Genomic DNA, 24,029 nt, shown 5'->3' on the forward strand with positions numbered 1-24,029 from the left:
GTCTTTGTCTTTGTCCTTTGTCTTTTCTGCACAGCACCTTGTCAAGGAAAACCAGAGCTGGATGGTATTTAGAGGGGTAAAAACAGATTTTATTCAGGACTATTGAAATAGGAAGAAAGAGATCAGCATAGAACCTGGGGTTCTATATAGAACCCCATGTGAAGCTCAGTTCTGAATACAGCATGGGCCAGTGGGGATGTACAGCCAAGGAGTAGGGTGGGGGTAAGTTACGGGAAATTATTAAGAGGACACGTCTTAGTAGCAGGGGTGGGGGGTGTGTGTCTGGTTAAACCCACCTAGTGGGATTCTTGCTAAACTCGAACAATGCAGAGACAAACATGGAAGCCCAAGGCCTGGCTGGAAAGTTCAGGGAGGCTGAGCTAGAGTTTGGTTAAAGAGAGAAGCTTCGTCAACCCCGCTCCCTAATGGAAGAGAGAGTGTTGTTCCTCTAAAACTCCCTTTTTCCTTAGTTCTGCGGGTGTTCTGTTAAAGAGAAACATGGTGCTTGTTAAAACCGTACGCAAGACGTTATTTAAGACTATTGCAATTGCAGAGGGAGATGGGGGGTCATCTCTGATTGTAGCCAAGACAGCTGGACATCTGTAGCCAAGGAGCAGGGTGATGGGGTTCAGTGATGGAAAATCACTAAGAGGCGCCATGAGGAGGGGGCTTCTTGCTAAACTGGCCTAACAGGATTCTTGCCCAAGGAGGGTCAGGGACGTGTGTTCATTAAAGGTGGGAATGAGGAATTAGGTCAGATATTATGGTGGGAGTACTGTGAAATTCTTGCTGAAACTGGGTGGGGCCGGCTAAAGACAGGCCTACAGCTCAGCGGAAGCTGACTGGGGTTTGGTGAAGGAGAGGGTCTTTGTCAGCTTCCAGGGAGGCATTTGTGCCTCTTATTGAAGATAAGTCAGGGTACCCTAACAACCCCGTGTTCAGACTCCATCTGCAAAAGGATGCTGAGAGAGTACTATGGAGCGCCCAGACAGAGCTCCAGACAGAGGATGTGGCAGGACACTCCGTTCCTTCCCCAGGAGCCATGGATGCTGTGGAACTTGCCAGAAAATTGCGGGAGGAGGCCACTTGCTCCATCTGTCTCGACTACCTCACAGACCCCGTGATGACCACCTGCCGTCACAATTTCTGCCGAGAGTGCATCCGGCTGACCTGGGAGAAGGCCAAAGGCCAGAAAACGAGGGAAAAGTGTAAGGGCTCCTTTCCCTGCCCCGAGTGCCGCAAGCTATCCCCCCAGAGGAACCTGCGGCCCAACCGTCTGCTGACCAAGGTGGCCGAGATGGCGCGGCAGCACCCCAGCCTACAGAGCAGGGACCTGTGCCAGGTGCACCAGGAGCTGCTCAAACTCTTTTGTGAGGACGACCAGAGTCCCATCTGCGTCATCTGCAGGGAGTCCCGGGAACACCGGCCCCACAGGGTGGTCCCTATTGAGGAGGCTGTGCAGGAATACAAGGTGGGCCTGGGCTGGGGGCCAGGGCAGGGAGGTCCAAGTGTCCCCGCACTCCCACAACAAAACAGGCTGGTGGCCAGGCCATCGTGGTGTCAACCTCTGCTTATGCAGGAGTCCAGACTGACAAAGTCCCCACATGGGCCTGTCCACATTCCCTGGTCTTTGTGCAGCCATCTGTGTGGGGAGGCCAGGCAACCCTCTGTTAGGTAAGAGGAGGGGAGCCTTTCTCCTCCACCTACTTGAGGCTCTTTGGCTGGGGGCCCATAAATTAGATTGAGCAAAGACAAATCAAAGAGAAAGGCAAACCGTTTACTAACACATGCGTGTGATGCGAGTCACTTGGGAGACACTGCAGCAACAGTAAAAAAGGGTCAGTTAGAACTTGGGCTTATCTAGAATCTTAACAAAGAATAATACATTTGGAGAAAAGCAACAAGACAAAGGCAAAGGTTTCAGCCTCCCAAGGGTGGCAGACTATGGGGAAAGTGTCTCAGTCTGCTTGGGCCGCTGTAACAGAATACCACAGACTGGGTGGCTTATAAGCAGAAATGTATTGCTCACAGTTGGAGGCTGGAAGTCCAAGATCAGGGCACCAGCACAGTCAGGTGAGAGCCCCTTCCTGGTTCATACATGGCCAACTTCTCACTGTGTCCTCACATGGAAGAAGGGGCAAGGGAGCTCTCTGGGTTCACTTTTATAATGGCACTAATCTCATTCATGTGGGCTCCACCCTCATGACCTCATCACCTCCCAAAGGCCCCACCTCTACCATCACATCGTGGGTTAAGGCTTCAATATATGAATTTGGCGGGGAGGGACACAAACATTCAGAGCATAGCAGAAAGTAAATATATAGGGGGAAATCAAAGGACGATAAGGGTTATTAGTGCAGGTCCATCTTAACACCAACCTTCCATCTTCTTCATGGGCATAAAACATTCCCAGCAAGGTGCTTTTGCTCAGGTAATGGGAGCCCCTGGAAGGCATCTTTCTGCATCTGTTCTCAGTTGCCTTCTGCTCAAAACAGTCCTCATGCCAAAGGGGCAGATTTTGAGGTGGCATATTTCCATCCCCTTCACCCCATTAGGATGGTCTTTGGGGTGGATGCAGCTTCAGAGGGCACCATCTAGATGTGGGGCATGCAGGGGGCCCACTGACCCCAAATCCCATGGTTTGGGTGCCCCACAGTTGAAGTTGGAGGAGAACATGGGATAGCTGCGAGAGGAAATGATGAAGACCGGGAAGTTGCAAGCCAAGGAGGAACAGACCTTGGCCGAATGGCAGGTAGGTGCTGGGGACCACACGCAGCAGCTGAGCAGGGTGGGGAAGGCCCAGCCAGGCCCCAAAGCATCCACAGGGTCTCCTGAACCTGTGGAACCCCTTGAGGTAGGAATCACTGTCCCGTGTGGATGTGAACGTGGGACCCCAGAAAGGCAATGATTTCCCAGGTCACAGAATTCCTGCCAAACCAGGGCTGAGAACAGTGCCCTCAGCACAGACTGGCCATTTCAGAGATGCAGGGAACACGGGGGCACACGGATGCTTGGAAGTTGCCATTTGGGGCTCAGAGTAAAATTATGCTACGGTGACAGTGCAGGGGGCCTCTGTGTGGCCCCTGGCCTGCCAGGTTTGCTGGTCACTGGGATTCAGAGATGTGCCATTGTCCCCAGAGCAGCCCTTCCAAGCTGGTGGGTTTGGTTGGTGGGTGGGGTCTGAAAGCAGGCACTTGGGGTGGTGGGGCCCTGAGCGGTACCTCACCTAGGACCCCCACCACTACCACCACAGAAGAAGGTGAAGGAGCGGAGGGAGCGCATCATGGTTGAGTTTGAGAAGATGGGCCTCCTCCAGGCTCTGAAGGAGGAGGAGGAGGAGACAGTGGCAAAGCTGCAGAAGAGCATGGCCTCACTGGACCAGCAGAGTCACTCCTTGAAGATGCTGCTACTGCAGCTGGAGGACAGGAATGAGTGCACACCGCTCCAGAAGCTGCAGGTGAGGTGGGCACACCTGTTCACCTGGCTGGGGGCATGAGCTCTGGCTCAGGTGTGGTTAGGGTGGGCTGACCTGTGGCAACAGATTCAGGCCAACGGGAAAGGCTCCGTCTCAGCTCAGGCTGCATAACAAATACCACAGACTGGGTGGTTTAAACAACAGACATTTATTGTTCACATTCCCGGAGGCTGGAAGTCTGAGCTCAAGTGGGCAGAGCTGGTTTCTCCTGAGGCTTCTCTCCTTGGCTTTTAGACAGCCATCTTCTCCCTGGGTCCTCACATGGTCGTCCCTCTGTGTCTGTGCCCTGATAGCTTCTTCTTATAAGGACATCATCAGATTGGATTACAGCCCACCTTAATGACCTGATATTATCTTAATCACATCTTTAAGACCCTATCTCCAAATACAGTCACATGCTGGGGTGCTGGGGGTTAGGGCTCCACAACAGATGAATTTCGGGAGGGGCCAATTCAGTCTATGACAGGTTCCAATCCTAGAGACCTGTGTTCATTCCCTTCATAGCCTAGGGATGTGGCCTGAGGGCAGCTGTTGTCCACAGTGATGCAGGGCACAGACACACTGGCCCAGACAGGTGCCCATGACTTCTCAGGCAAGAGCAAGTCACATGATCACACCTGCCAGCTATGGAAACGGGGAGAAGGTGCAGCTGGCCTGCCAGGGATAGGCCTGCACACAGAGGCCCTGGAAGGGGCAATTATGTTGGCCAAAAAGTGGGTAACTGGCTCATCAAGTGTGCAGAGTGATGGAATCCATAGCAAAAAAATACATTTCACACTGTGAGCCATTATACACACATTCACAGGAATGTGTTTACACAAGTGAAGCAAATGCCACATGCAGGGCATCTATATCTCCCAGTGTGCCTGGGTCAATCCAGTTTTATGCCTGTTATCCTGGCATCCTGTGGGTTTTGTCCCCAGTAAGTGTCCTGGTGTAGACAATACTATACACTCGCTCTACCTTTGGGGGAATACTTTGTCTTCTATCAAAGAGCAAGCTGTGGGCTTCCCTGGTGGCGCAGTGGTTGAGAGTCCGCCTGCCGATGCAGGGGACACGGGTTCGTGCCCCGGTCCAGGAAGATCCCACATGCCACAGAGGGGCTGGGCCCGTGAGCCATGGCCGCTGAGCCTGAGCGTCCGGAGCCGGTGCTCCACAACAGGAGAGGCCACAACAATGAGAAGCCCACGTACCGCCAAAAAAAAAAAAAAAAAAAAAGAGCAAGCTGTTTGCAACCCACTAAACTGACTCCTGACCCACTCAAGGCCCAAGGCCCACAGGGTGAAAACACCATTTGGTCTCCCATGCCTTCATGGTCCATCATGAGCAGGACAGCTTCCCTGTGTCCTCATTCATTGTGATGGGTAGCAGGAGGCTTGGGTAAGTCAGATACCTTACCGTGTACAGCCAAAAGACAGGGTTACACTCTGGGAACTGCAAACAGGGCCGTGGGAAAACATCATAAAGCCCTTCTAGCCCATACTGGCCAAATGTCGACACAGGGTGCTCAACTCCACAGATCCCTCATGAGACCTTGCCAATCTCTCTTCCTCCTTCTGCGCCTTTTGAAGGATGTGAAGGACCTCCTGGGCAGGTACGTAGCCACCTGCGGTGGAGGAGGTGATGGGTGCAAGGAGGACTGCAAGTGGGGCCAGAGGGGACAGTGAGACCTGTGTCCACTGGAGGAAGAACAGCCTGAGCGTGCAGTACCCAGAGACCAGCCCCACCATGCTGAAGACCGTCTGTAGGGTGCTGGGCAGATAGAGGTGCTCAAGAGTTTCCAAGGTAAGTAGTGGGGGCCCAGGTGCTCTTGGCAGTGCCCCACTCTGCTCCTAGCCACTCAAGGCAAGGGCCACCAATGGGGAGCGGGTCTCAACCACACTACCTAATGCTCAGATGGTTCCCCAGCCCCATCTCCTTGGCACCACCAATATCCACAGTTGGGGTATGGGATCGTGCAGAACTCCAGGTTCACAGCTGAACTCAGCCAAAGCGAGGCCTGGGTGGGGGTTAGGATGAATGGGGGATTATTTGGCCCCTGCTAGGGCCTCACCCTCCCCACCCTGACCGTGAAAGGTCCCTCTCTCCCCTCCACTCCGGGTCTGTCTCCAGAGGATGTGGTGCCCGACCCCTCCACGGCATACCCCTACCTCCTCTTATATGAGAGCCGCCAGAGGCGCTACCTGAGCACCCCGATGGATGGCACACCCCGTGGCAAGGACAGGTTCCTAGCCTACCCCTGCGCAGTGGGCCAAGAGACCTTCTCCTCAGGGAGGCACTACTGGGAGGTGGGCATGAACCTCACTGGTGATGCACTGTGGGTCCTGGGCATGTGCAGGGACAACGTGAGCCGGAGGGGCAGGGTCCCCAAGTGCCCAGAAAATGGGTTCTGGGTGGTGCAGCTATGTAAGGGAAAGAGGTATGCACCTGCCATGTCTGCCCTGACACCCGTCACACTGACTGAGCCCCCCAGCCACATGGGCATCTTCCTGGATTTCGAGGCCGGAGAGGTGTCCTTCTACAATGTGAACAATGGGTCCCACCCGCATACCTACTCCCAGCCCGCCTTCTCTGGCCTCCTGCAACCCTTCTTCAGCCTTGGGGCCCCCAAATCGGGCCAGATGGTCATCTCTACAGTGACCCTATGGGTGAAGTGACAGCGGCGCAAGGAGGGGGAGCCTGGGCAGCCCTGGTTTCTCCAGAAGGTGATGTGGTCCAGCTCAGCAAGGCCCACCAGCCCAGCTTATCTGGCATGAGGCAGCTGAGAGCCATCGGCTGTGCAGGGTGGTTTCACAAAGCGGAAATATAATCATGATTAAAGCAGTTAAATATTAAGAGGCTATATTTACAGATGCTTCATAGAAAAGAAAACTTCCATAGTGGGTCCGTTTCTAAAAACATATGTACCAGGCACAGCGTGGTGCAGTGTTCTTTAGCCATGTCCCTCACTCTCCACTTGAGATGTTACATTCATTGGCTCCTCCATGGTTCAGGTTTTTATATGTAGAGCCAAGTCCTCAAATATCTACCTTCTTTGTCCTCCACAAATTCCATATTTGGGTCCTTCACAGGGGGAAAATGAAAAAGTGAAGAGATTTTTCAAGCTGAAATCCTAAAAGCCTCAGAGCTCCCCACCTCCATCCCTTCTACCCAGGGAAGTTGCAGGGGCAAAATTCAGAGTGAGGATCAGAGAGGGTCCTTTCTTTTCACTCCCTCTCCACCACCCACCCCACCACCTTCCCCTGAGCCCCACCGTTGCAGACGCATTAACAGCCAGGTAACAGTTGCCAGAAACCTTGAATTCTGGTCAATGTACTCGTACCCCAACAAGGCCAAAGTCCCTGCGGGCCAAGCCCGTCACCCAATAAGTTCTGACCGTTCCCAGCCCGGGGACGCGCGAAGACACCCAGGAGCGCACGGGGAACGATTTGGGGCCCACGACACAGCCACAGCTTGCCCTTGTCCTCGCGATCTCTGCGCTTCGCGGACAGCCCAGTGACCGTGCGGGGCACGCCGCTGGCCCCGGCCCCTGCACCCCACCTTTCCCCAGGCCCGACGGAGAGGCCAGACCGTGCAACACCGCAACAGCCCAGAGGCAGCAGCGCAGGCGGCGGCGGCGACGCAAGGTCAGCGGGTGAGCAACCTCCAATTCTGTCCGGCCCGCGGGCCGCGTGACAGGCCACGGCCAATCCGGAGCTAAAGTGGGTTGCTCCAAAGGAAAAAACAAAAAAAACCCAGCTGCTTCCTACTTCCGTCCCCGCTTCGACTCCTCTTCCTCCCTGCGTACGGTATTCCTAGGCCCTACGTTCCCGGAGCCTCTGCAGTCCCGGAGCCGTATATTCCGCATCCCAGGAGTCGCGCAGCCTTGGACCCCGGAGCCCTTGCGCTCCGAAGCTCCCGAGTTCCCTGGTGCCCTGCACCTCGCGTCCCCGGAGACCCCGCGTCCTTGCGCGCTCCCCATAGTCCGGGCAGCGGCCGGCCACCGCCCGACCCGGCGGACCACACTGCCCTCCTCCGTTCCACCGGTGCCATGGCCGCCCCGGACCTGTCCACCAACCTCCAAGAGGAGGCCACCTGCGCCATCTGCCTCGACTACTTTACGGATCCGGTGATGACCGACTGCGGCCACAACTTCTGCCGCGAGTGCATCCGGCGCTGCTGGGGCCAGCCCGAGGGCCCGTACGCGTGCCCCGAGTGCCGCGAGCTGTCCCCGCAGAGGAACCTGCGACCCAACCGACCGCTCGCCAAGATGGCCGAGATGGCGCGGCGCCTGCACCCTCCGTCGCCCGTCCCACAGGGCGTGTGCGCCGCGCACCGCGAGCCACTGGCCGCCTTCTGCGGCGACGAGCTGCGCCTGCTGTGCGCGGCCTGCGAGCGCTCAGGGGAGCACTGGGCGCACCGGGTGCGTCCGTTGCAGGACGCGGCCGACGATCTCAAGGTGTGGGCAGGTCCAGGCGGAGCACGGCCTAGCAGGGCGTCGCTGCGGGTTGGGGGGACGTGGCTTGGGCCTGGGGGGTTGGGGGCCCCATCCTGGCCCAGGTTGTGGGCTCGGATCCCAACCTGGTCCGGGTCTCGGGGGTGTGTAGGGGGGTGTAGCCTGTCCCAAACGGCACCCTAGAGGGACTGGGGCACCGCCCACCAGTGAGGCGCTGGCCTGGGGACCTGGTCGTGGGGAGGGGGAGTGCATTCTGAAGTCTAGGTCCCACAGAATCGGTGGGAGGGCTGCCTGGGGCGGGGACTGGGCAGGTTTGACAGACCTTTGGCAGGGATGGAGCCGGGAGAGGAGAAAGTGGGAAGGGAACCTCAGAGGTGGCTGGTCCCAGGTGGACGTGCACGGATGAGGACTCTGAGCCTTCAGGGGGTTGTGGGCAGGGCAGGCCAGGGCCGTGGGGCCGACGTCAGTCCTGAAGTTCTGGTGAGAAGAGATGGGAAGGCAGCCAGGAAGCCGCTGCAGAGCCCCAGGCAGGGATCAATGCAGGGACAGAGCCATTGCCCCAGGAGGCGGACGCCAGGGCCCACCAGGCTTTCCCAGTAGGATACTCTGCCAGCTGACAAGCCAGGGCTCAGCCCTGCTTTGAGCCCAGGCTGAGGTGCCTTGTTTCTCTGCATTTCCTTAAAATCCAAATGAACACCAGCACTCCTTTCTGTGCTAAGAGCCTCCGGGCAAACACTTACCTGGCTCACCTGGCCAGCTGCCTACTACATTCCTGCAGGTGGGTTTGCTTCTGAAACCGAAGGTATTGGGTGGCATCTTTCAAACTTTTTGACTGTGGTTTGCATTCTGCTTTATGGCCAGTAGTGTCTTTCTGCTGAGGTGCATCAAGTACATGCTTTAGTCAACGTTAGAATCAGTACTCTGTCACTATCATAGAGCAAGCCTCTGGGACAACAGAATAAACCTATACCTGATCCACATCACTGGGCTTGTCCTGACACAATTCTTGTGGTTTTCTTCTCACTTTGAGGTATAACATGCATACAGGAACACCCCCTCCATTACATCAGTCTAGCAGATTTGCACTTCTGTCACTGAGTACCCCAGTCAGGGTGTGGAAAGTGACCAAAAGAGCAGAGAATGACCAGCAGCTCTCTAGAGGCCTCTCCCAGCTGACCTGATAAAGTCTCATGTGGTAGCACTTAATCCTGTCTATCATAGGGGAGGAAAAGTGTTTTCTTCTACAGTGTCATGTTCTATGACTGAGGCTTGCAAATTAAAGTGACAAAAGAGATCAACAGGTGAAGGGACATATACTTTTAATAGTCTTTTAAATTGTACATGGCACAAGGGTTTCACAGAAAAGTGAGAAACTCAAGTGGTTAGACTCGGGCTTATAGTCCATTTTAACAAAGGATGATAAATTGTGGAAAAGCAACTAGACAAGCAACTAGAAAGGGGATTTGGGCTTCTAGGGCCAATAAATTGTGGGAAAGGAACAAGGAAGTATATTGAGGGGAAGTAATGGAACATCAGGGTTATATGACTAAGGTTTGTTTAGGTAGACTCATCTCAGTGCCAACAGCTTGTCTCTGGGTGGTGACTGTTCCCCTTCCTGGTACTGGGTAGGAATCATTCTCATGGAAAACTTATGCCCTGCGTTTCGGCAAAAGGGAGGAGAGCAGAGAGCTCTTCCTGCATCTGCTGTTTCTCAGTCACCTCAGCTCTAAATAATCTTGATGCCATAGTGGCGTGTGTTGGGATGGCGTGACCCTTCACTGTATTGGTGCTTACTTTGTCTTAATGCTGGAGAAGATGCCCCAGCAAACTGCTCTTACCTGCCATCAGTGGGCTGTGGCTGGTATCTGCACAGCCTGGGAGTGCTGGCTCTATAAAGCGCAACCTCCCGGGGCCCTGGTGCATCTAGAACATGGATGGAGGGAATAGTGGAATCCCCACCAGCGCTGCTGTCACTCTTGTGATGGTCCTTCAGATCCTCCTGCATCTCGGGCCTCCTGGCTTTCCCAGGTGCCGAGTGTGTCGTAAACAGGGTTGAAGTGTGGGTTGAAGTACATGTTAGGCATAGGCCTGAAATCAGGACCAAGGAGCCGGATACAAATGTGCCCATCCTGTGGCTCGTTGCAGTTAGCTGAAACCCAGCAAGCCCAGTTCAGGCAGAGAGACACGAAGGGGTTTGGAAGAAAGACGGTGGTGATGCAGTAGGAAGCTGGGTTGTGGGAAGGTTGCCCTGAGATTAGGGAGGGGTGGGAACAACAGAAGAAAGGATATTCAGGCAAGGGGAAGTAGCTGGTTAGGGCAGTGGTGGGAGGGATCTCCTAGCAAATTCGAGTTTGCTCCACCTGTCATGTCCCAGGCCCAGTTTCCCACAACTAGTCCCTGCCAGCTGAGTTCAGGCTTAGCTGGGGTTGGGCAGGTGGGAGCAGGTATAAGGCCCAGCCTGGAGGCCTGGCCTGGCCGGGGTCACTCTGGGCTCACCTCCCTGTAGGGCAAGTTGGAGAAGTCCCTGGAGCATCTGCGGAAGCAAATGGAGGATGCACTGCTGTTCCAGGCCCAGGCGGAGGAGACCTGCTCCTTGTGGCAGGCAGGTGGCCAGGCACCCAATGTGGGTGGGGGCAGGGGGCATGAGGGCCCCCACCGCAGGACGCCACTGTTCACATTCAGCCTCGTGCTTCTGGGCAGCACCCCTGCCCCAGACCCCATGTATAACCCACCTCAGGGTGGGTTTGGGGGTTGGGAGTGGGGGTCAGGGAGGGATGGACGTGGGGGAGCCCGGGTTGGGGGTTAAGGTGGCTGCAGGTCCTCGGCCCTCAGCTGTCCTCCCTGCCCCCCACAGAAGATGGTGGAGACCCAGCGGCAGAATGTGCTGACGGAGTTTGAGAGGCTGCGCCGTCTGCTGGTGGAGGAGGAGCAGCGGCTGCTGCAGAGGCTGGAGGAGGAAGAGCTGGAGGTGCTGCCCCCCTTGCGGGAGAGCGCGGCCCGGCTCGGACAGCAGAGCGCCCAGCTGGCCGAGCTCATCACTGAGCTGGAGGGGCGCTGCCAGCTACCAGCACTGGGGCTGTTGCAGGTGAGCTGACACCCATTCCTGGGGGTGGGCATGTGGGGGGTGTCAAGGGAAGGCCAGGCATGGGAATGGAGAGCAGGAAAGTGGGGGAAGCATTGTGCAAAGCAGGCTGACTGACTGGTGCTTGATTGGACCTCTCAGGTCCTCACCAGCTGGTCTCCTTCCTGTGAAACACAGGGAGTGGACACCGCTGCTGAACTGCATGAACTGCTGTTAGCGCTTGTCTGGGAGCCCTAATGGGGACAGGCCAGCGGGTCGCCACCCAGCTCTCTGAAGGTTTGGGCCCACTGTGCTGAGAGAAAAAGCCAACAGGTCTCCCATAGGGATTCCTGCGTGGGCCCAGTGCTACCCCTGAGAATCTGCTCAGCTCCTGGCCCCTGCAATTTGTGCCCGCAGGTGGGAGCCAAGGATCCAGCCCAGGGGGCTTCCTATGGGAAAGTGGGCTATGGCCGGTAAAGTGGGAGGGCTAGGCAGGCAGCTAGGAGGTGAGAGGGAGCAGCCCTCAAGGATGAGTGAATGCTGCTGGAGAAGCTGCAGGAAGCAGAGGTTCTGAAAGGAGGACGGGTTGGCCCAGGAAGTGAGATAAGAACCACAGGTTTATGTGAAATGCAGTTTGGCGTCTCAGCTGAGATGTCCCAGTGTGGGAGTGGTGTCAGCCGGCCTGGCTGCATTTCATGCCCATCACCTGGGGGATGGGTGCTGACGCAGTGTGTGTCTCTCCCACAGGATATCAGGGACACCCTGCGCAGGTAGGAGCTTCGGACTCTCCCCAGGGAAGGTGGGCAGGGTTCAAGGTGGGCCCACTGCAGGGGTGACACCTCCACTGCCCCTCCAGAGTCCAGGACGTGAAGCTGCAGCCTCCTGAGGTGGTGCCCATGGAGATGAGGACGGTGTGCAGGGTCCCAGGGCTGGTGGAGGCCTTGCGGAGGTTCCGAGGTGAGTGTTGTGCAGAGACCGGGGGGATCCCACGCGCTGTCTCCAGACCAGAGGAAGTGCCAGTCCTGAGCTTTTGCTGGTGGGCTGGGGGTCTGTGGTAGGAACAACACGCAGGCTCCCAGTTCAGGGATGAGAAACTAGGAGGGATCAGGGCTATTGGGCAGAAGATAGCGGCTAAGGGAAGGCCAGGTCCAGGCTTTTCACTGATGCATTTAGGAAAAACAGAGGTGGGAAACACCTTCCTAGGGTCATCCAGGTGCCAGAGCACCCGTGTGGACCCCAGGTTTGTGGAGTCTGGGATGAAAGCTGCCCTAGAACACACACACACTTCTCTCTGGGGACTAAAAGAATGGACACGGAAAGCACTCAGGGTTTTCTTCTGTGCTCTAAGGGGCATGAATCACAAGGAAGCATGGACTGCTTTCTAGAACGTCCAAGATACAACTAGAAGTGGTTAGGGAATCTTTTCAAGTGAGAAGGCGTTTGGTCAGTTTGTGGGCAGTCACAAACTGCAAGGTTGTATGGGTCTGGGGCAGACAGCTTCGAGGGTTGACCACTGTTCTGTCTGCAGGGGACATGACCCTGGATCCTGACACCGCCAACCCTGAGCTGGTACTGTCAGAGGACAGGAGGAGCGTGCGGCGGGGGGACCTGCGGCAGGCCCTGCCCGACAGCCCTGAGCGGTTCGACCCCGGGCCTTGTGTGCTGGGCCGGGAGTCCTTGACCTCGGGCCGCCACTACTGGGAGGTGGAGGTCGGGGAGCGGGCCAGCTGGGCCCTGGGCGTCTGCAGAGAGAATGCCAACCGCAAGGAGAAGGGCGAGCTGTTCGCCGGTAACGGGTTCTGGATCCTGGTGTTCCTGGGGAGCTACTACAACTCCTCCGAGCGGGCTTTTGCCCCTCTCCGAGACCCACCCCGGCGCGTGGGCATCTTTCTGGACTACGAGGCTGGACATCTGTCCTTCTACAGTGCCAACGATGGGTCGCTCTTGTATACCTTTCCTGAGACGCCCTTCTCGGGGACCCTGCGGGCCCTCTTCTCACCTCTGTCCAGCAGCCCAACCCCTATGACCATCTGCAGGCCAAAAGGTGGGCCTGGGGACATGCTGGCTCCCCAGTGAGCAGGCCTCTCATAGCTCCTTGTCCTGCCTTCCGAGTCTGCGAGACACTTGAAAAACCTGAGAAGAGGGCGCTTGTCCTCTGAGCTATGGAAAACACTCATAATGCCACTCGGATACGTGTAGCAAACTGAACTCTGTCACTGCCACTCCCAGGAAGCCATGTGAGTGTGTGCGGGCTGGGCTGTCCTCCCTCGGGGGACTCTCCAAGGTCATCAGGTGCTGAGACCCCATTCACCAGTGCATCACACACAGTCCTTTGCAGAGCCCTGAGCCTAGGGCCCTGGTAGCTCTGGTTCCAGGAGCCTCACCAACCTGCCCCACCCAGCCTCAGTCTGGGGTGAGACACCAGGGCCTGCAGAACTCTCAGGGTGCAGTCTGAGCACCCCCTCAAACCCCGGGGCCACACCTCGAGAAAGCTGCTGTCTTGTGAGATTGCTGGCCAAGAGGTGGCTCCAAGCCCACCAGCCTGTCTTGGGGTCTGGTCTAAACTGGTGGGGGGGGGGGTGTCTGGATGTAGTTGCCTCAGATTAACTGGGCTGCAGCAGAGTCCTCAGGTGACAGGTGATGTGGGAAAGGCCACAGGGAGGGAACTGGGAGCAAGTCACTGAATAAAGTGTTGATTAACTAGGACACACAGATGCCCTCAAATCCCCCTGAACGTGGCCCACTCAGGGCTTCTGGAAAAAGCTTCTTCCCTGGTTCCCAGTGCAGAGGTTCAGTTCTGGGAGGTCTGAGGGCCTGGAGGTGAGTGTGAGGCTCAGAAATGACACCTCACTGTTTCCATCTGAGCGGCACTGAGAAGAGCAAGCTGGCGTTGCCCTCTCAAGTGCCTCTTCAGTGGCCCGTGGCGTGGTCCCTGAACTCAGAACCCAGAGTCTCCTGCCTGGGGGAACGGGGGAGGCCACAGAGAGCCCTGGCTTACAAAGTCCAGGGTTCGTTTTTGCTTTAAGTTTTGACGCTTCTTCACCTTTCTCAAGAAGGTGTGATGCGGCGTCTCTGCACCCCTAGATTTTTATTAATTGTAAGGACCATTCTCACAGTAAATAAATAAACAGTTGTCTGTAGTCCCCTTAACTTTAAGGTTGGGGGGGTGGGGAAGTCCTCCAGAGGGCCCACCCTCTGGGAGGGGGTACAGAAACAAGATGCTCACTGGTAAAGTCGGGGATGCAGCTGCTGCCCACACAAGCGCAGCAACTCCCAGGTATGGTCTCGATCACGTGTGTTCACGTCATGCAGGGACTGTGGGCATTTTTTCCTTTTTTTCAGATAACCTGATAAACATTTCCCATGTGCCTCTGTGTTCAATAGCCAGTACTTTTTCATTTACTTGATTATTTACTCATTCTCCCATTCTTGGGCTTTTTTGTTATTGTTACTATGTATACACCACTTTTCAATATCTTGAGCAACAGTTCCTTCAAATTATGTACACAGGGGGAAGTGTTTTCTCAGTTGAGTCAGGAGTCTGGCCATGTTTTTGGCTGGGGAATTATTACCATATGATTTCCCAAGGAACGGGGCCCACTGCTTCGCTTCCTGTTGAGAATCTGAGCATAGTGTTTGGTTGGCAAGATTTGGACTTTAAGGTTTGGGACTTCCACAATGGCCACTGGAAACCTAGCCTGTGGGGCAGCCTCGTGAGTTTAATAAATGAGCACACAACTGCCCCGAGGACACCAAGATGCCTCTGGCTGTGGCCTTAGAACAAAGCTGGACACAAGTGTAAGGGAGGAAAAATCATTTGCCCTCAACCCTTCTGAATTCTTGGCTGAGACCCTGTAATAAAGCTAAACAAGAGAAAAACAAAGACGTTTATTGACACGTATACCTCAGGCATGCATAGGAGAAACCCCAGGAAAATGAGTAACTTAGAGCAGCAGCTTAGATCTCTGCCTTAGATAGCATCTTCAACAAAGAACAATGTTTATGCAGAAATGACAGGGAAAGCAGTTTTAGGCTTCCAAGGTCGTAAAACAGCAGGTAGACTAATGGTACCTAATGCTAGTTAGTAAGGTTTGTTATATGTAGATCCTACCCCACCCCAGCCCCGTGCCATCTCCAAACTGATGAGATTAGAATTGTCTCCAAATCTTTCCTGTGGAGAGGGGACAGGAATACCTCTGTAAATGTGTTTCCTGCTTTTAGGTAGATGGGGAAAGGCAGGGAGCTTGTATTTGCTTCTCAACACCTCCAGCTCAAAATAATTGTTACCAAACCAAACTCGGGTCTGCTCGACCATGTGCAGTAAATCCAATCCACTAACACCGGGTTGTGATGAAGGAAAATGCAGCATTTATTGTAAAGGCGCCAATACAAGGAGGATGGGTGGCTCTAAAACCCAGAACTCCCCCTGAAGGGTTTCAGCAAGGCATTTGTAAAGGCCAGGTGAGGGAGGGGGGGAATCTCAGGGTACGTGATCAGCTCCTGCACAATTCTCTGATTGGTTGATGGTGAGGTAACAGGTGGTTAACAGTATCAACCTAAGGCTCCAGTAGGTCTGGGGGATCGTGATCATCAAGTGGTTAATTTCTTCCATTTAGTGGTGGTTTTAGCATTTGTAAAAACTCAGGAAATGTGCATCAGATTTCAGAGGATATGGGGGAAGGGTCTGTCCCAGGAAAGCCTCGTAGGGTCCTGCTTGGTTACATAACCTTTATGCCAAATGAGATGTTTGGGGGTGACATGCTGCTACCGTCCACCAGTCGAGAGAAAACAAAAATGAGCTTCAGTGATACCTGTTGGCAAACAGACTGATTTTCAGCTTTACAAAGGCTACTCCTGCTGACTTGTGCATCCCCAGGGTACCACCCAGTGTTCTAGGTCCAGAGAGACCACAATGAACATGCAAGCTCCTGCAGGTGCCCTGATATGTTTGTGAGTGACGGGTAACAATCTATGACATATCTATCCTACAGTGGGTGAGCCCCTACACTAGTAGTAGATGATCTCCTACACTACCAGCAGCTGAGCTCATACGCTATTATTAGTTGGTGAACTCCTACTTGGGTAGTTGATAAGCATTCTGGAGGAAAATAAAGCTGGATTGATGTAGAGTAAGCCAGGGCAGTGCAGAATGTGGTCAGCCATTCCTGGGGCTTCCAAAACAACCATAAGTATTGCCTACCAAGTTTTTAAATACCCAGAACCTCTCCCCGCTAGGTGACTCAGCCAGCAGACCAACGGGGAGACAGGAAAGAAGCTGTGAAGATAAAAGTCGTTCTGGGTTGATCAGTGCTTAAAAAGCAATTACTCAGGATGGCACGACAGAGACCTCAGAAGGAGGAGGGAGTGGCTACTATAATACTTAAGGCATTAGTAACTGTGATCAATAGAATGTTTGAAAAATAAAAACAGCAGTCCTGGGTCTATGTCTGTGGTCAGTCTCTGTCAGTCTCTTTTGCTTCCCCATCTGTACCTCTCCTGGGCATGTAATGTATCCACAAGATTGGGTTAAAAGACAAAGGGTCCTTTTTCACTTGTTTCCTCCACATTAACTCATCACATCTAATAGCAAGTCTGTGTGGTAACATCCCATTTCACACCTGAGACAACAGGAGAGGAGGGCTAAGTCTTCTGGAACAGAACTGAGAGTTTAAGAAACTTTACTGCCTAATTTTCATACCCCCAACCTCACTGGTTTGCAAATGTAGAATTCAGTGATTTTCATTAACTTCCTGGTCGAGCAATGTGCGCTGTGCGCCCTGTCACTCTTGGCGCACGCTGGAATCATTCCCAGAGTGGAGCCTGGCCGGCGGCCTGCAGGGCGAGACTTTGCGCCCTGCACCCCTAGTTTTCAGCCGCGCGTGCCCTACCGCAGCAGTAACCCCAGTATCCGAAAGTTCTGAGAACTACATCCCAGGTGGTGGTTCTGAGGGCACCTCACGTAGTATCCGCACCACCTGCACCCGGGCGCCTGGAGCTGCGAGGGTCTAGGACTACCCAGTCCTATCTGCGCTGCGTGCGACTGCTGGCTGCTTCCTGACGCCCCGCACCCCATGCACACCCCCGGAACCCCTTGCGTGCCCAAGCTCCTGTGCTCCCCCGTGGAGCCCCGTGCCCTCCTCGACCCCTGCCCCCTCAGTGTGCCCTTCCTGCCCGCAACCCCACCCCCACTCCCGGTACCGTTCACGTCTAGCACTCCTCCATGTCCATCGCATGTCCCTCCACGCTCGCCCATTGCACCCCACACATCCTTCACGTCCCCTGCGCCTTCTGCCTGTCCATGCCCTGCAGGACCTTCCTTCGTCCTCACGTCCCCGCTGCGGCCCTGTCCCCCACGTCCCGCATGCCGCACCTCCACACCCCTCTGAGTACCGAAATCTGTGTGCTCCTCCCCACGCTCCCCTTGCGGTTCCCCGCATCCTCCCACCTCCCCTGTCTCGCACCCCACGCCTCCTGACGGAGGTGGCACAGAGCCACCTGTGAGCCCGCCTGACCGTCTGCGCCTGACCCTCTGCCCCGTCCCTGCCCAGGACGCCTGCACTGAACCCTGCACAGCCCAGACCTTTCTCTTCCTATCACTCATGTTTTGTAACAACCTTATTGTCGTGTAATTTTCATACCATAAAATTAAGCTGCTTCAAATGTGCAATTTCTACTAAATCCATCACCACAATCGATTATTAGAGCATTTCCATTACCTCAGAAATACCCCTCCTGTCTATTTCTATTCTATGTACTACATAACTGATTTTCAGATGTCAAACCAACCTTATATTCCTGGGATAAATCCCATCTGATTCTTTTTAATACGCTGCTGGATTCCATTTGCTAATGTTTTGTTCAGGATTTTTACATCCATGCTTAGGAGGGATATTGGTCTGCAGTTTTCTTGTGGTGTCTTTGTTTCCTCTATTGTTTTCTGAAAGAGCTTGTGAAGGATTGCTGTTGTTTCCTTGTTCAATGTTTTGTGGAATTCTCCAGGGAAGCCATCTGATTCTAGGCTTCTCTTTCTGGGAACATTTTTAATTACTATTTTGATTTCTTTATTTGTTAGGTCCTGTTCAGATTTTTCATACCTTGAGTGATGTTTGTCTTTCTAGGAATTTGCCCATTTCATCTAAGTTGTCTAATTTTCTGACATAAAGTTGTTCAAGGTATTCCCTTATTATCCTTTTAATTATTAAAAAATTGGTCATAATGTTTCCTCTTTCATTTTGGCAATTTGTGCTTTTTTTTTTTCTTGGTCAGTAAAACTAACATTTTGTCAAAATTATTTTTATCTTTTCAAAGAACAACTTGATTTCATTCGATATTCTCTATTTTTTCTGTTTTTTTAAAATTTCAGTGATTTCCACCATCATCTTTATTATTTCCTTCTTTTCACTTCTTTGGGCTCAGGTTGCTCTTCTTTTTCTAAAGTTGACGCTTAAATTATTGATTTCAGATCGTTCTAACATAGGCATTTGCGGCTATAAATTTCCCTTTACACACTGCTGTAGCTGCGTTCCATTACTTTTGTTATTCTGTTTTCATTTTCATCCAGCTCAAAACTCTTTCCAATTATGTTTGTGATTTCTTCTTTGACACATGGATTATTTGTAATTGTGTTGTTTAATTTCCAAATATTTGTGAGTTTCTCAAATTTCCTTCTATTGTTGACTTCTGATTAAACTCTGTTGTGGTCAGAACACATACTTACTATGATGTTAGTTGTTTAATAGCCCTGTCCTGGAGAGTGTTCCAGGTCCACTTGAGAAGAATGTGCTTTCTGCATCTGTTTAGTGGAGTGTTCTATTGTATCAATAATTGTACCCGTGGGATTTTTCTTTTTTCTTTTTTGGCTGCGTTGTGTCTTCGTTGCTGTGCGTGGGCTTTCTCTAGTTGCGGTGAGTGGGGGCTACTCTTTGTTGCGGTGCGTGGGCTTCTCATTTCGGTGGCTTCTCTTGTTGCGGAGCATGGGCTCTAGGTGCGTGGGCTTCAGTAGTTGCAGCACGTGGGCTCAGTAGTTGCGGTGCACGGGCTTAGTTGCTCCGTGGCATGTGGGATCTTCCCAGACCAGGGCTCGAACCCATGTCCCCTGCATTGGCGGGCAAATTCTTAACCACTGCACCACCAGGGAAGTCCCCCCATGGGATTTTAATTTATGGAGGTGACTGAGTAACAACACCCTTGAAAGAAGAATTTACTAAATTTATATTTCTCAAGAGAATGGGGCATGACATGCCACACAGGGCCATTCCATGCCACACAGGGCCACATGGGGAAGGACCAGTTTTAGTCAGGAGGCAGAAAGGAGTGAGAGGAGAGAGCCAGAGCTTTTATTTGGGTTTCCATGGGAAAGATGAAGCAAAACAGAATAAACAGTTTAGGATTGACTAGTTTGAATAATTCTGGTGGGCTTTGGGGCACAGAAGCTGTCCCTCATTGTCTGGTACCTGGCCCTGGGTTGATCTGGGCAAGGGAATATTGGCTTAGTATGTGAGCGTTAGATATAGGAGGTGTTTGGTGATGTGGGCTCTGGATTGGTTAGTTTGCATATGAAAGGTGTGCTTCCAGTTGAGCCCTAGCTATCTCTAAAACTTGACTAGCCCTTGAAGGGGCAGCTTTACCCCAGTCAGTCAGGATACTAATGCCAGAGCATTAAAAATACAGAAAATAAGAAATATAGTCTGTACAATTGGCACTGTGATGAATGGATGCCGTGAGCTAATGGAAAACATATATGTTGGTCTCCACCCCCAGTTTCTACACAGAGCTCCTAAAAACACTTGTAAGTTCCTAAGTGATAAGAGCTCTATGAGCATCTTTTGTTCTAATGTTTGGTCTTTGACCCTGGCTCCTGACACCATGTTCCTAAATTCCTTGGAATGTCCTGAGTGATAGCAGCATTTTTTTTTTTCTAGTGAAGTGACTCTTGGTGGGCTCCATGATGGCTCCTGGATGGGGGCTGGTCACCAGAAAGACCAAACCATGATTAGAAGCAGAGAATTTTCAGCTCCACTCCCAATTTCAGAGAGGAGAGAGGGGCTGGAAATGGATTTAATAATTGATCATGCCTACGTGATGAAGTCTCCATAAAAATCCCCATAGAATGGAGTTTGGGGAGCTTCTGGGTTAGTAAACACATGGAGGTGATGGGAGAGTGTTGGACCAAGAGAGGGCATGGTACCTCTGTGCCTCTTCCCACATACCTTGCCTTACACATTTCTTCCATCTGGATGTTCATCTATATCCTTTATTATATCCTTTTATAATAAACTGGTAAACAGTAAGTAAATAGTTTCCCTGAGTTCTGTGAGCTATTCTAGCAAATAATGGAATCCATGGGGGAGGAAGTCATGGGAACCTCCAATTTGTAGTTGATAAATGGAATATTTATAAATGGAATGGAATATTTATAAATGGAATATTTCCTGCCATATCGATAAACAAAGGATGTCACAGTCACCAATAATTGCAGCCCTCCAACGTGAGCTGGTGAGCCGTGAGGAAACTCAGGGCTGAAAAGAATACCTGCCATCTAGCAGCCATCAGACTGCAGCCACTCCCTGCTGTGAGTGCTGAGGAAACTCAGGATGTGAAAATACTGGCCCCAGATAGCTGAGGTGCCTATCAAAGGAATGACTTCAGTGAGCCCAGACTCTTGCATCTTCCCATACACAGAAGCACTAAATTCCTTAACTTGAGATATCTGGTTCTCTTTATTTAACAACTTTGACGTTCCCAGTTGTCTGCTCTTTGTTTCAAAACTCCTCTATATCATAGTTCCTCCCCTCGCCTCCTTGGAGCAGTTTCTCAGAGTTATCTGAAACACTGTCCCCCGGGCTGCAGTCCTCATTTTGCCCCAAATAAAACTTAACTTGCCACTCTCACGTTGTGCATATATTCTTTTAAATCAACATAGTCAAATTGGAGAGAAGCCTGGGCACCCACCACTTTTGATTGGCATTTGAGGTGGGGCTGAGCTCCTGTGGAATCCGATACTATCTCCAGGTAGATAGTAGCAGAACTGAGTTAAGTTGTAGGACACCCAGCTGATGTCACAATTACTTGATGGGGGAAAACACACATCTAGTGTGAAGAGTGCTGTGAGTGTGGTAGTAGTGTTAAAGGAGAAGCACAGGAGGGAGAGTGAGGTTTTTCCCACTCAGAGGCCAAATAGACAAATCTGGAACTTAAGGACACTAATAAAAACTATGGATGTCAGCTTTCTCAAGTTGGTTGATGGTGTCTTATAAGTCTTTTATATTCTTGCTGATTTTTTCTAATTATTCTATCATTGAGAGGGAGCTATTGAAATCTCAAGCTATTTTTGTTGAAGTGTCTATTTCTTCCTTTAATTCTGACAATTTTTACTTCATGGGTTTTGAGGCTCTGATTTCAGGTGCATATATGTTTATAATTGTTATATCTTTCTGATGAATTAATTGCCCTTTAATCATAAAATGTCCCTCTTTGTTTATAATATTTTTTATTTTATTGTTTATTTTCTATTATATTAGTATAGTGACTTTAAAAGATATATCATTTCTTGTCCTTTTAACTTCAACCTATGTGTGTCTTTTAATCTAAAGTGTGTCTCTTGGGCTTCCCTGGTGGCGCAGTGGTTGAGAGTCCGCCTGCCGATGCAGGGGACGTGGGTTCGTGCCCCGGTCCGGGAAGATCCCACATGCCGCGGAGCGGCTGGGCCCGTGAGCCATGGCTGCTGAGCCTGCGCATCCGGAGCCTGTGCTCCGCAACGGGAGAGGCCACAACAGTGAGAGGCCCGCATACTGCAAAAAAAATTAAAAAAAAAAATAAATAAATAAAGTGTGTCTCTTGTAAACACCACTTATTTATTTATTTATTTTTGCTTTTTTCCCCCAGTGATGATCTCTGCCTTTTGATTGGAGTATTTGATGTACTCTAGTATTATTTTATATGGTTTGCTGTAGGTCTATCACTTTGCTATTTATTTTCTATCACATGTCTTTTGTGTTGTTGTGTAGCTCTTTACCACTTTTTTTTATATTAAATATTTTCCAGTGGTCCACTTTAATCCTTTTATTAATTAATTTATTTTTGGCTGTGTTGTGTCTTTGTTGCTGCACCTGGGCTTTCTCTAGTTGCAGAGAGCGGGGGCTACTCTTCATTGTGGTGTACAGGCTTCTCATTACAGTGGCTTCTCTTGTTGTGGAGCTCAGGCTCTAGGTGCATGGGCTTCAGTAGTTGTGTCATGTGGACTTCAGTAGTTGTGGAACGCTGGCTTCAGTAGCTGTGGCTCACAGGCTCTAGAGCATAGGCTCAGTAGTTGTGGTGCATGGGCTTAGTTGCTCCATGGCATGTGGGATCTTCCCGGACCACGGATCAAACCTGTGTCCCCGGCATTGGCAGGCGGATTCTTAACCACTGTGCCACCAGGGAATCCCCTAATCCTTTTTTTTTAAATTAGGGAGTTCTTAGTGGTTACTTTTGGGATTGCAATATGCATCTTAATTTATCACAATTTACTTCAGATCATACTTACTTAATTCCAGTAAAAAATGGAAACATTTATTTATTATAGCTCCATTTACTCATTTAGTCTCCCCTCCCGTGTGTGTGTGTGTGTGTGTGTGTGTGTGTACATATTACCACTTTTTTTTTTGTCCATTCATCTGTCAAAAAAACTTAAGTTGTTTCCATGTCTTGGCTGTTGTAAAAAATGCAATGAACATGGGGGTGCAGATATTGTTTTCTTTGGATACACGCCAAAGTTGAACTACCAGATCATATGGTAGTTCTATGTTTAATTCTTTGAGGAAACTTCATGCTGTTTCCGTAGTGGCTATATCAATTTACATTCCCCCCAACAGTGCATAAGGATTCCTTTTTCTACACATCCTCATCAGCATTTGTTATCTCATCTTTTTGATAATAGGCATTTTAACAAATATGAAGTTATATCTCATTGTAACTTTGACTTGCATTTTACTAATGATTAGTGATGTTGAGCACCTTTTCAAGTACCTGTTCACCATTTGAATATCTTGTTTGGAAAAATATCTATTCAGGTCTTTGCCCATTTCTAAATTGGATTATTTATTTGCTATTGAGTTTTGTAAGAGTTCTTTATATGTTTTGGATATTAATCCTTTATCAGATATATGGTTTTGCAAATATGTTTTCTCATTCCATAAGTTGTGTTTTCACATCGTTATTTCTTTTGCTGTGCAGAAGTTTTTTAGCTTGATGTAGTATCACTTGTTTTTTATTTGTTTCTTGTGCTTTAGGTGTCATGTTCATTAAAAAATCATTACCAAGACTTCTGCCAAGAAGCTTTTCTCTTATTTTTTCTTTTAGAACTTTTATGATTTCAGGTCTTACATTTAACTCTAATCAATTTTGAGTTAATTTTTGTGAGTGGTATAACATAGGGGTCTGGTTTCATTCTTTTATATATGCATATCCACTTTTCCCAGCACCATTTATTGAAGAGACTGTCTTTTCTCCACTGAGTTTTCTTGACTCCCTTGTCAAATATTAGTTAACCATATTTGCATGGATTTATTTCTGAAGCCTTGATTATGTTCCATTGCTGTTTTTAATTCAGTACCATACTGTTTTATTACTATAACTTTGTAATATAGTTAGAAGCCAGGACATGTGATGTGTCCGGCTTTGTTTTTTCTTTCTCAGAATTTCTTTGGCTCTTTGGAGTCTTTTGTGGTTCTATATAAATTTTAGGATTTTTTTTCCCTTTCTGTAAAAACAAATGCCATTGATATTTTGATAGAGATGGCTTTGGGTAGTATGGACATTTTAACAATATTAATTTTTTCAGTCCATGAACACAGGATACTGCTCCATGTCTTTCAGTGTAGAGATCTTTCAACTTCTCGGTTAAATTTTTCCTAAATACTTTATTGTTTTTGATGCTATTGCAAATAGGATCATTTCCTTTATGTCTTTCTCAGATAATTTGTTGTTAGTGAGTTTTGTAGTACAAGACTTGTAGTTTTAGTGTACAAGACTTTCACCTCTTTGGATAAGTTTATTCCTAAGTATTTTGTTCTTTTTAA

At 50.7% G+C, this 24,029-nt stretch overlaps 2 protein-coding genes across 2 annotated transcripts; both read left to right on the plus strand.

The window, feature by feature from the left end:
* The first annotated feature begins 1,042 nt into the window (after window positions 1-1,042).
* Window positions 1,043-6,132, plus strand: TRIM17 (tripartite motif containing 17). Its single transcript, XM_065874985.1, is given in 7 exon segments — window positions 1,043-1,471; window positions 2,657-2,752; window positions 3,254-3,457; window positions 5,047-5,069; window positions 5,161-5,225; window positions 5,228-5,260; window positions 5,588-6,132. Coding segments are annotated over 7 exon segments (1,395 nt in total).
* Window positions 6,133-7,266: 1,134 nt separating this feature from the next.
* On the plus strand, window positions 7,267-14,333 carry TRIM11 (tripartite motif containing 11). Its single transcript, XM_065874408.1, has 6 exons — window positions 7,267-7,913; window positions 10,417-10,512; window positions 10,765-10,995; window positions 11,719-11,741; window positions 11,828-11,928; window positions 12,500-14,333. Exons 1-6 carry the CDS (start codon window positions 7,506-7,508, stop codon window positions 13,045-13,047), a joined length of 1,407 nt encoding a protein of 468 aa, XP_065730480.1. The 5' UTR covers window positions 7,267-7,505; the 3' UTR covers window positions 13,048-14,333.
* Window positions 14,334-24,029: the final 9,696 nt, after the last annotated feature.

Source organism: Phocoena phocoena, chromosome 3 (genome assembly GCF_963924675.1).
Source record: "Phocoena phocoena chromosome 3, mPhoPho1.1, whole genome shotgun sequence".
Lineage (NCBI taxonomy): Eukaryota > Metazoa > Chordata > Mammalia > Artiodactyla > Phocoenidae > Phocoena > Phocoena phocoena.

What these genes read in the sequence shown, in the direction of transcription:
- TRIM11 (XM_065874408.1), top strand. Translation starts at nt 7,506, where the DNA reads ATGGCCGCCCCGGACCTGTCCACCAACCTCCAAGAGGAGGCCACCTGC. An exon ending in ACGCGGCCGACGATCTCAAG is followed by an intron (nt 7,914 to 10,416) that starts GTGTGGGCAGGT and finishes ACCTCCCTGTAG; the next exon opens with GGCAAGTTGGAGAAGTCCCT. An exon ending in ATCAGGGACACCCTGCGCAG is followed by an intron (nt 11,742 to 11,827) that starts GTAGGAGCTTCG and finishes CTGCCCCTCCAG; the next exon opens with AGTCCAGGACGTGAAGCTGC.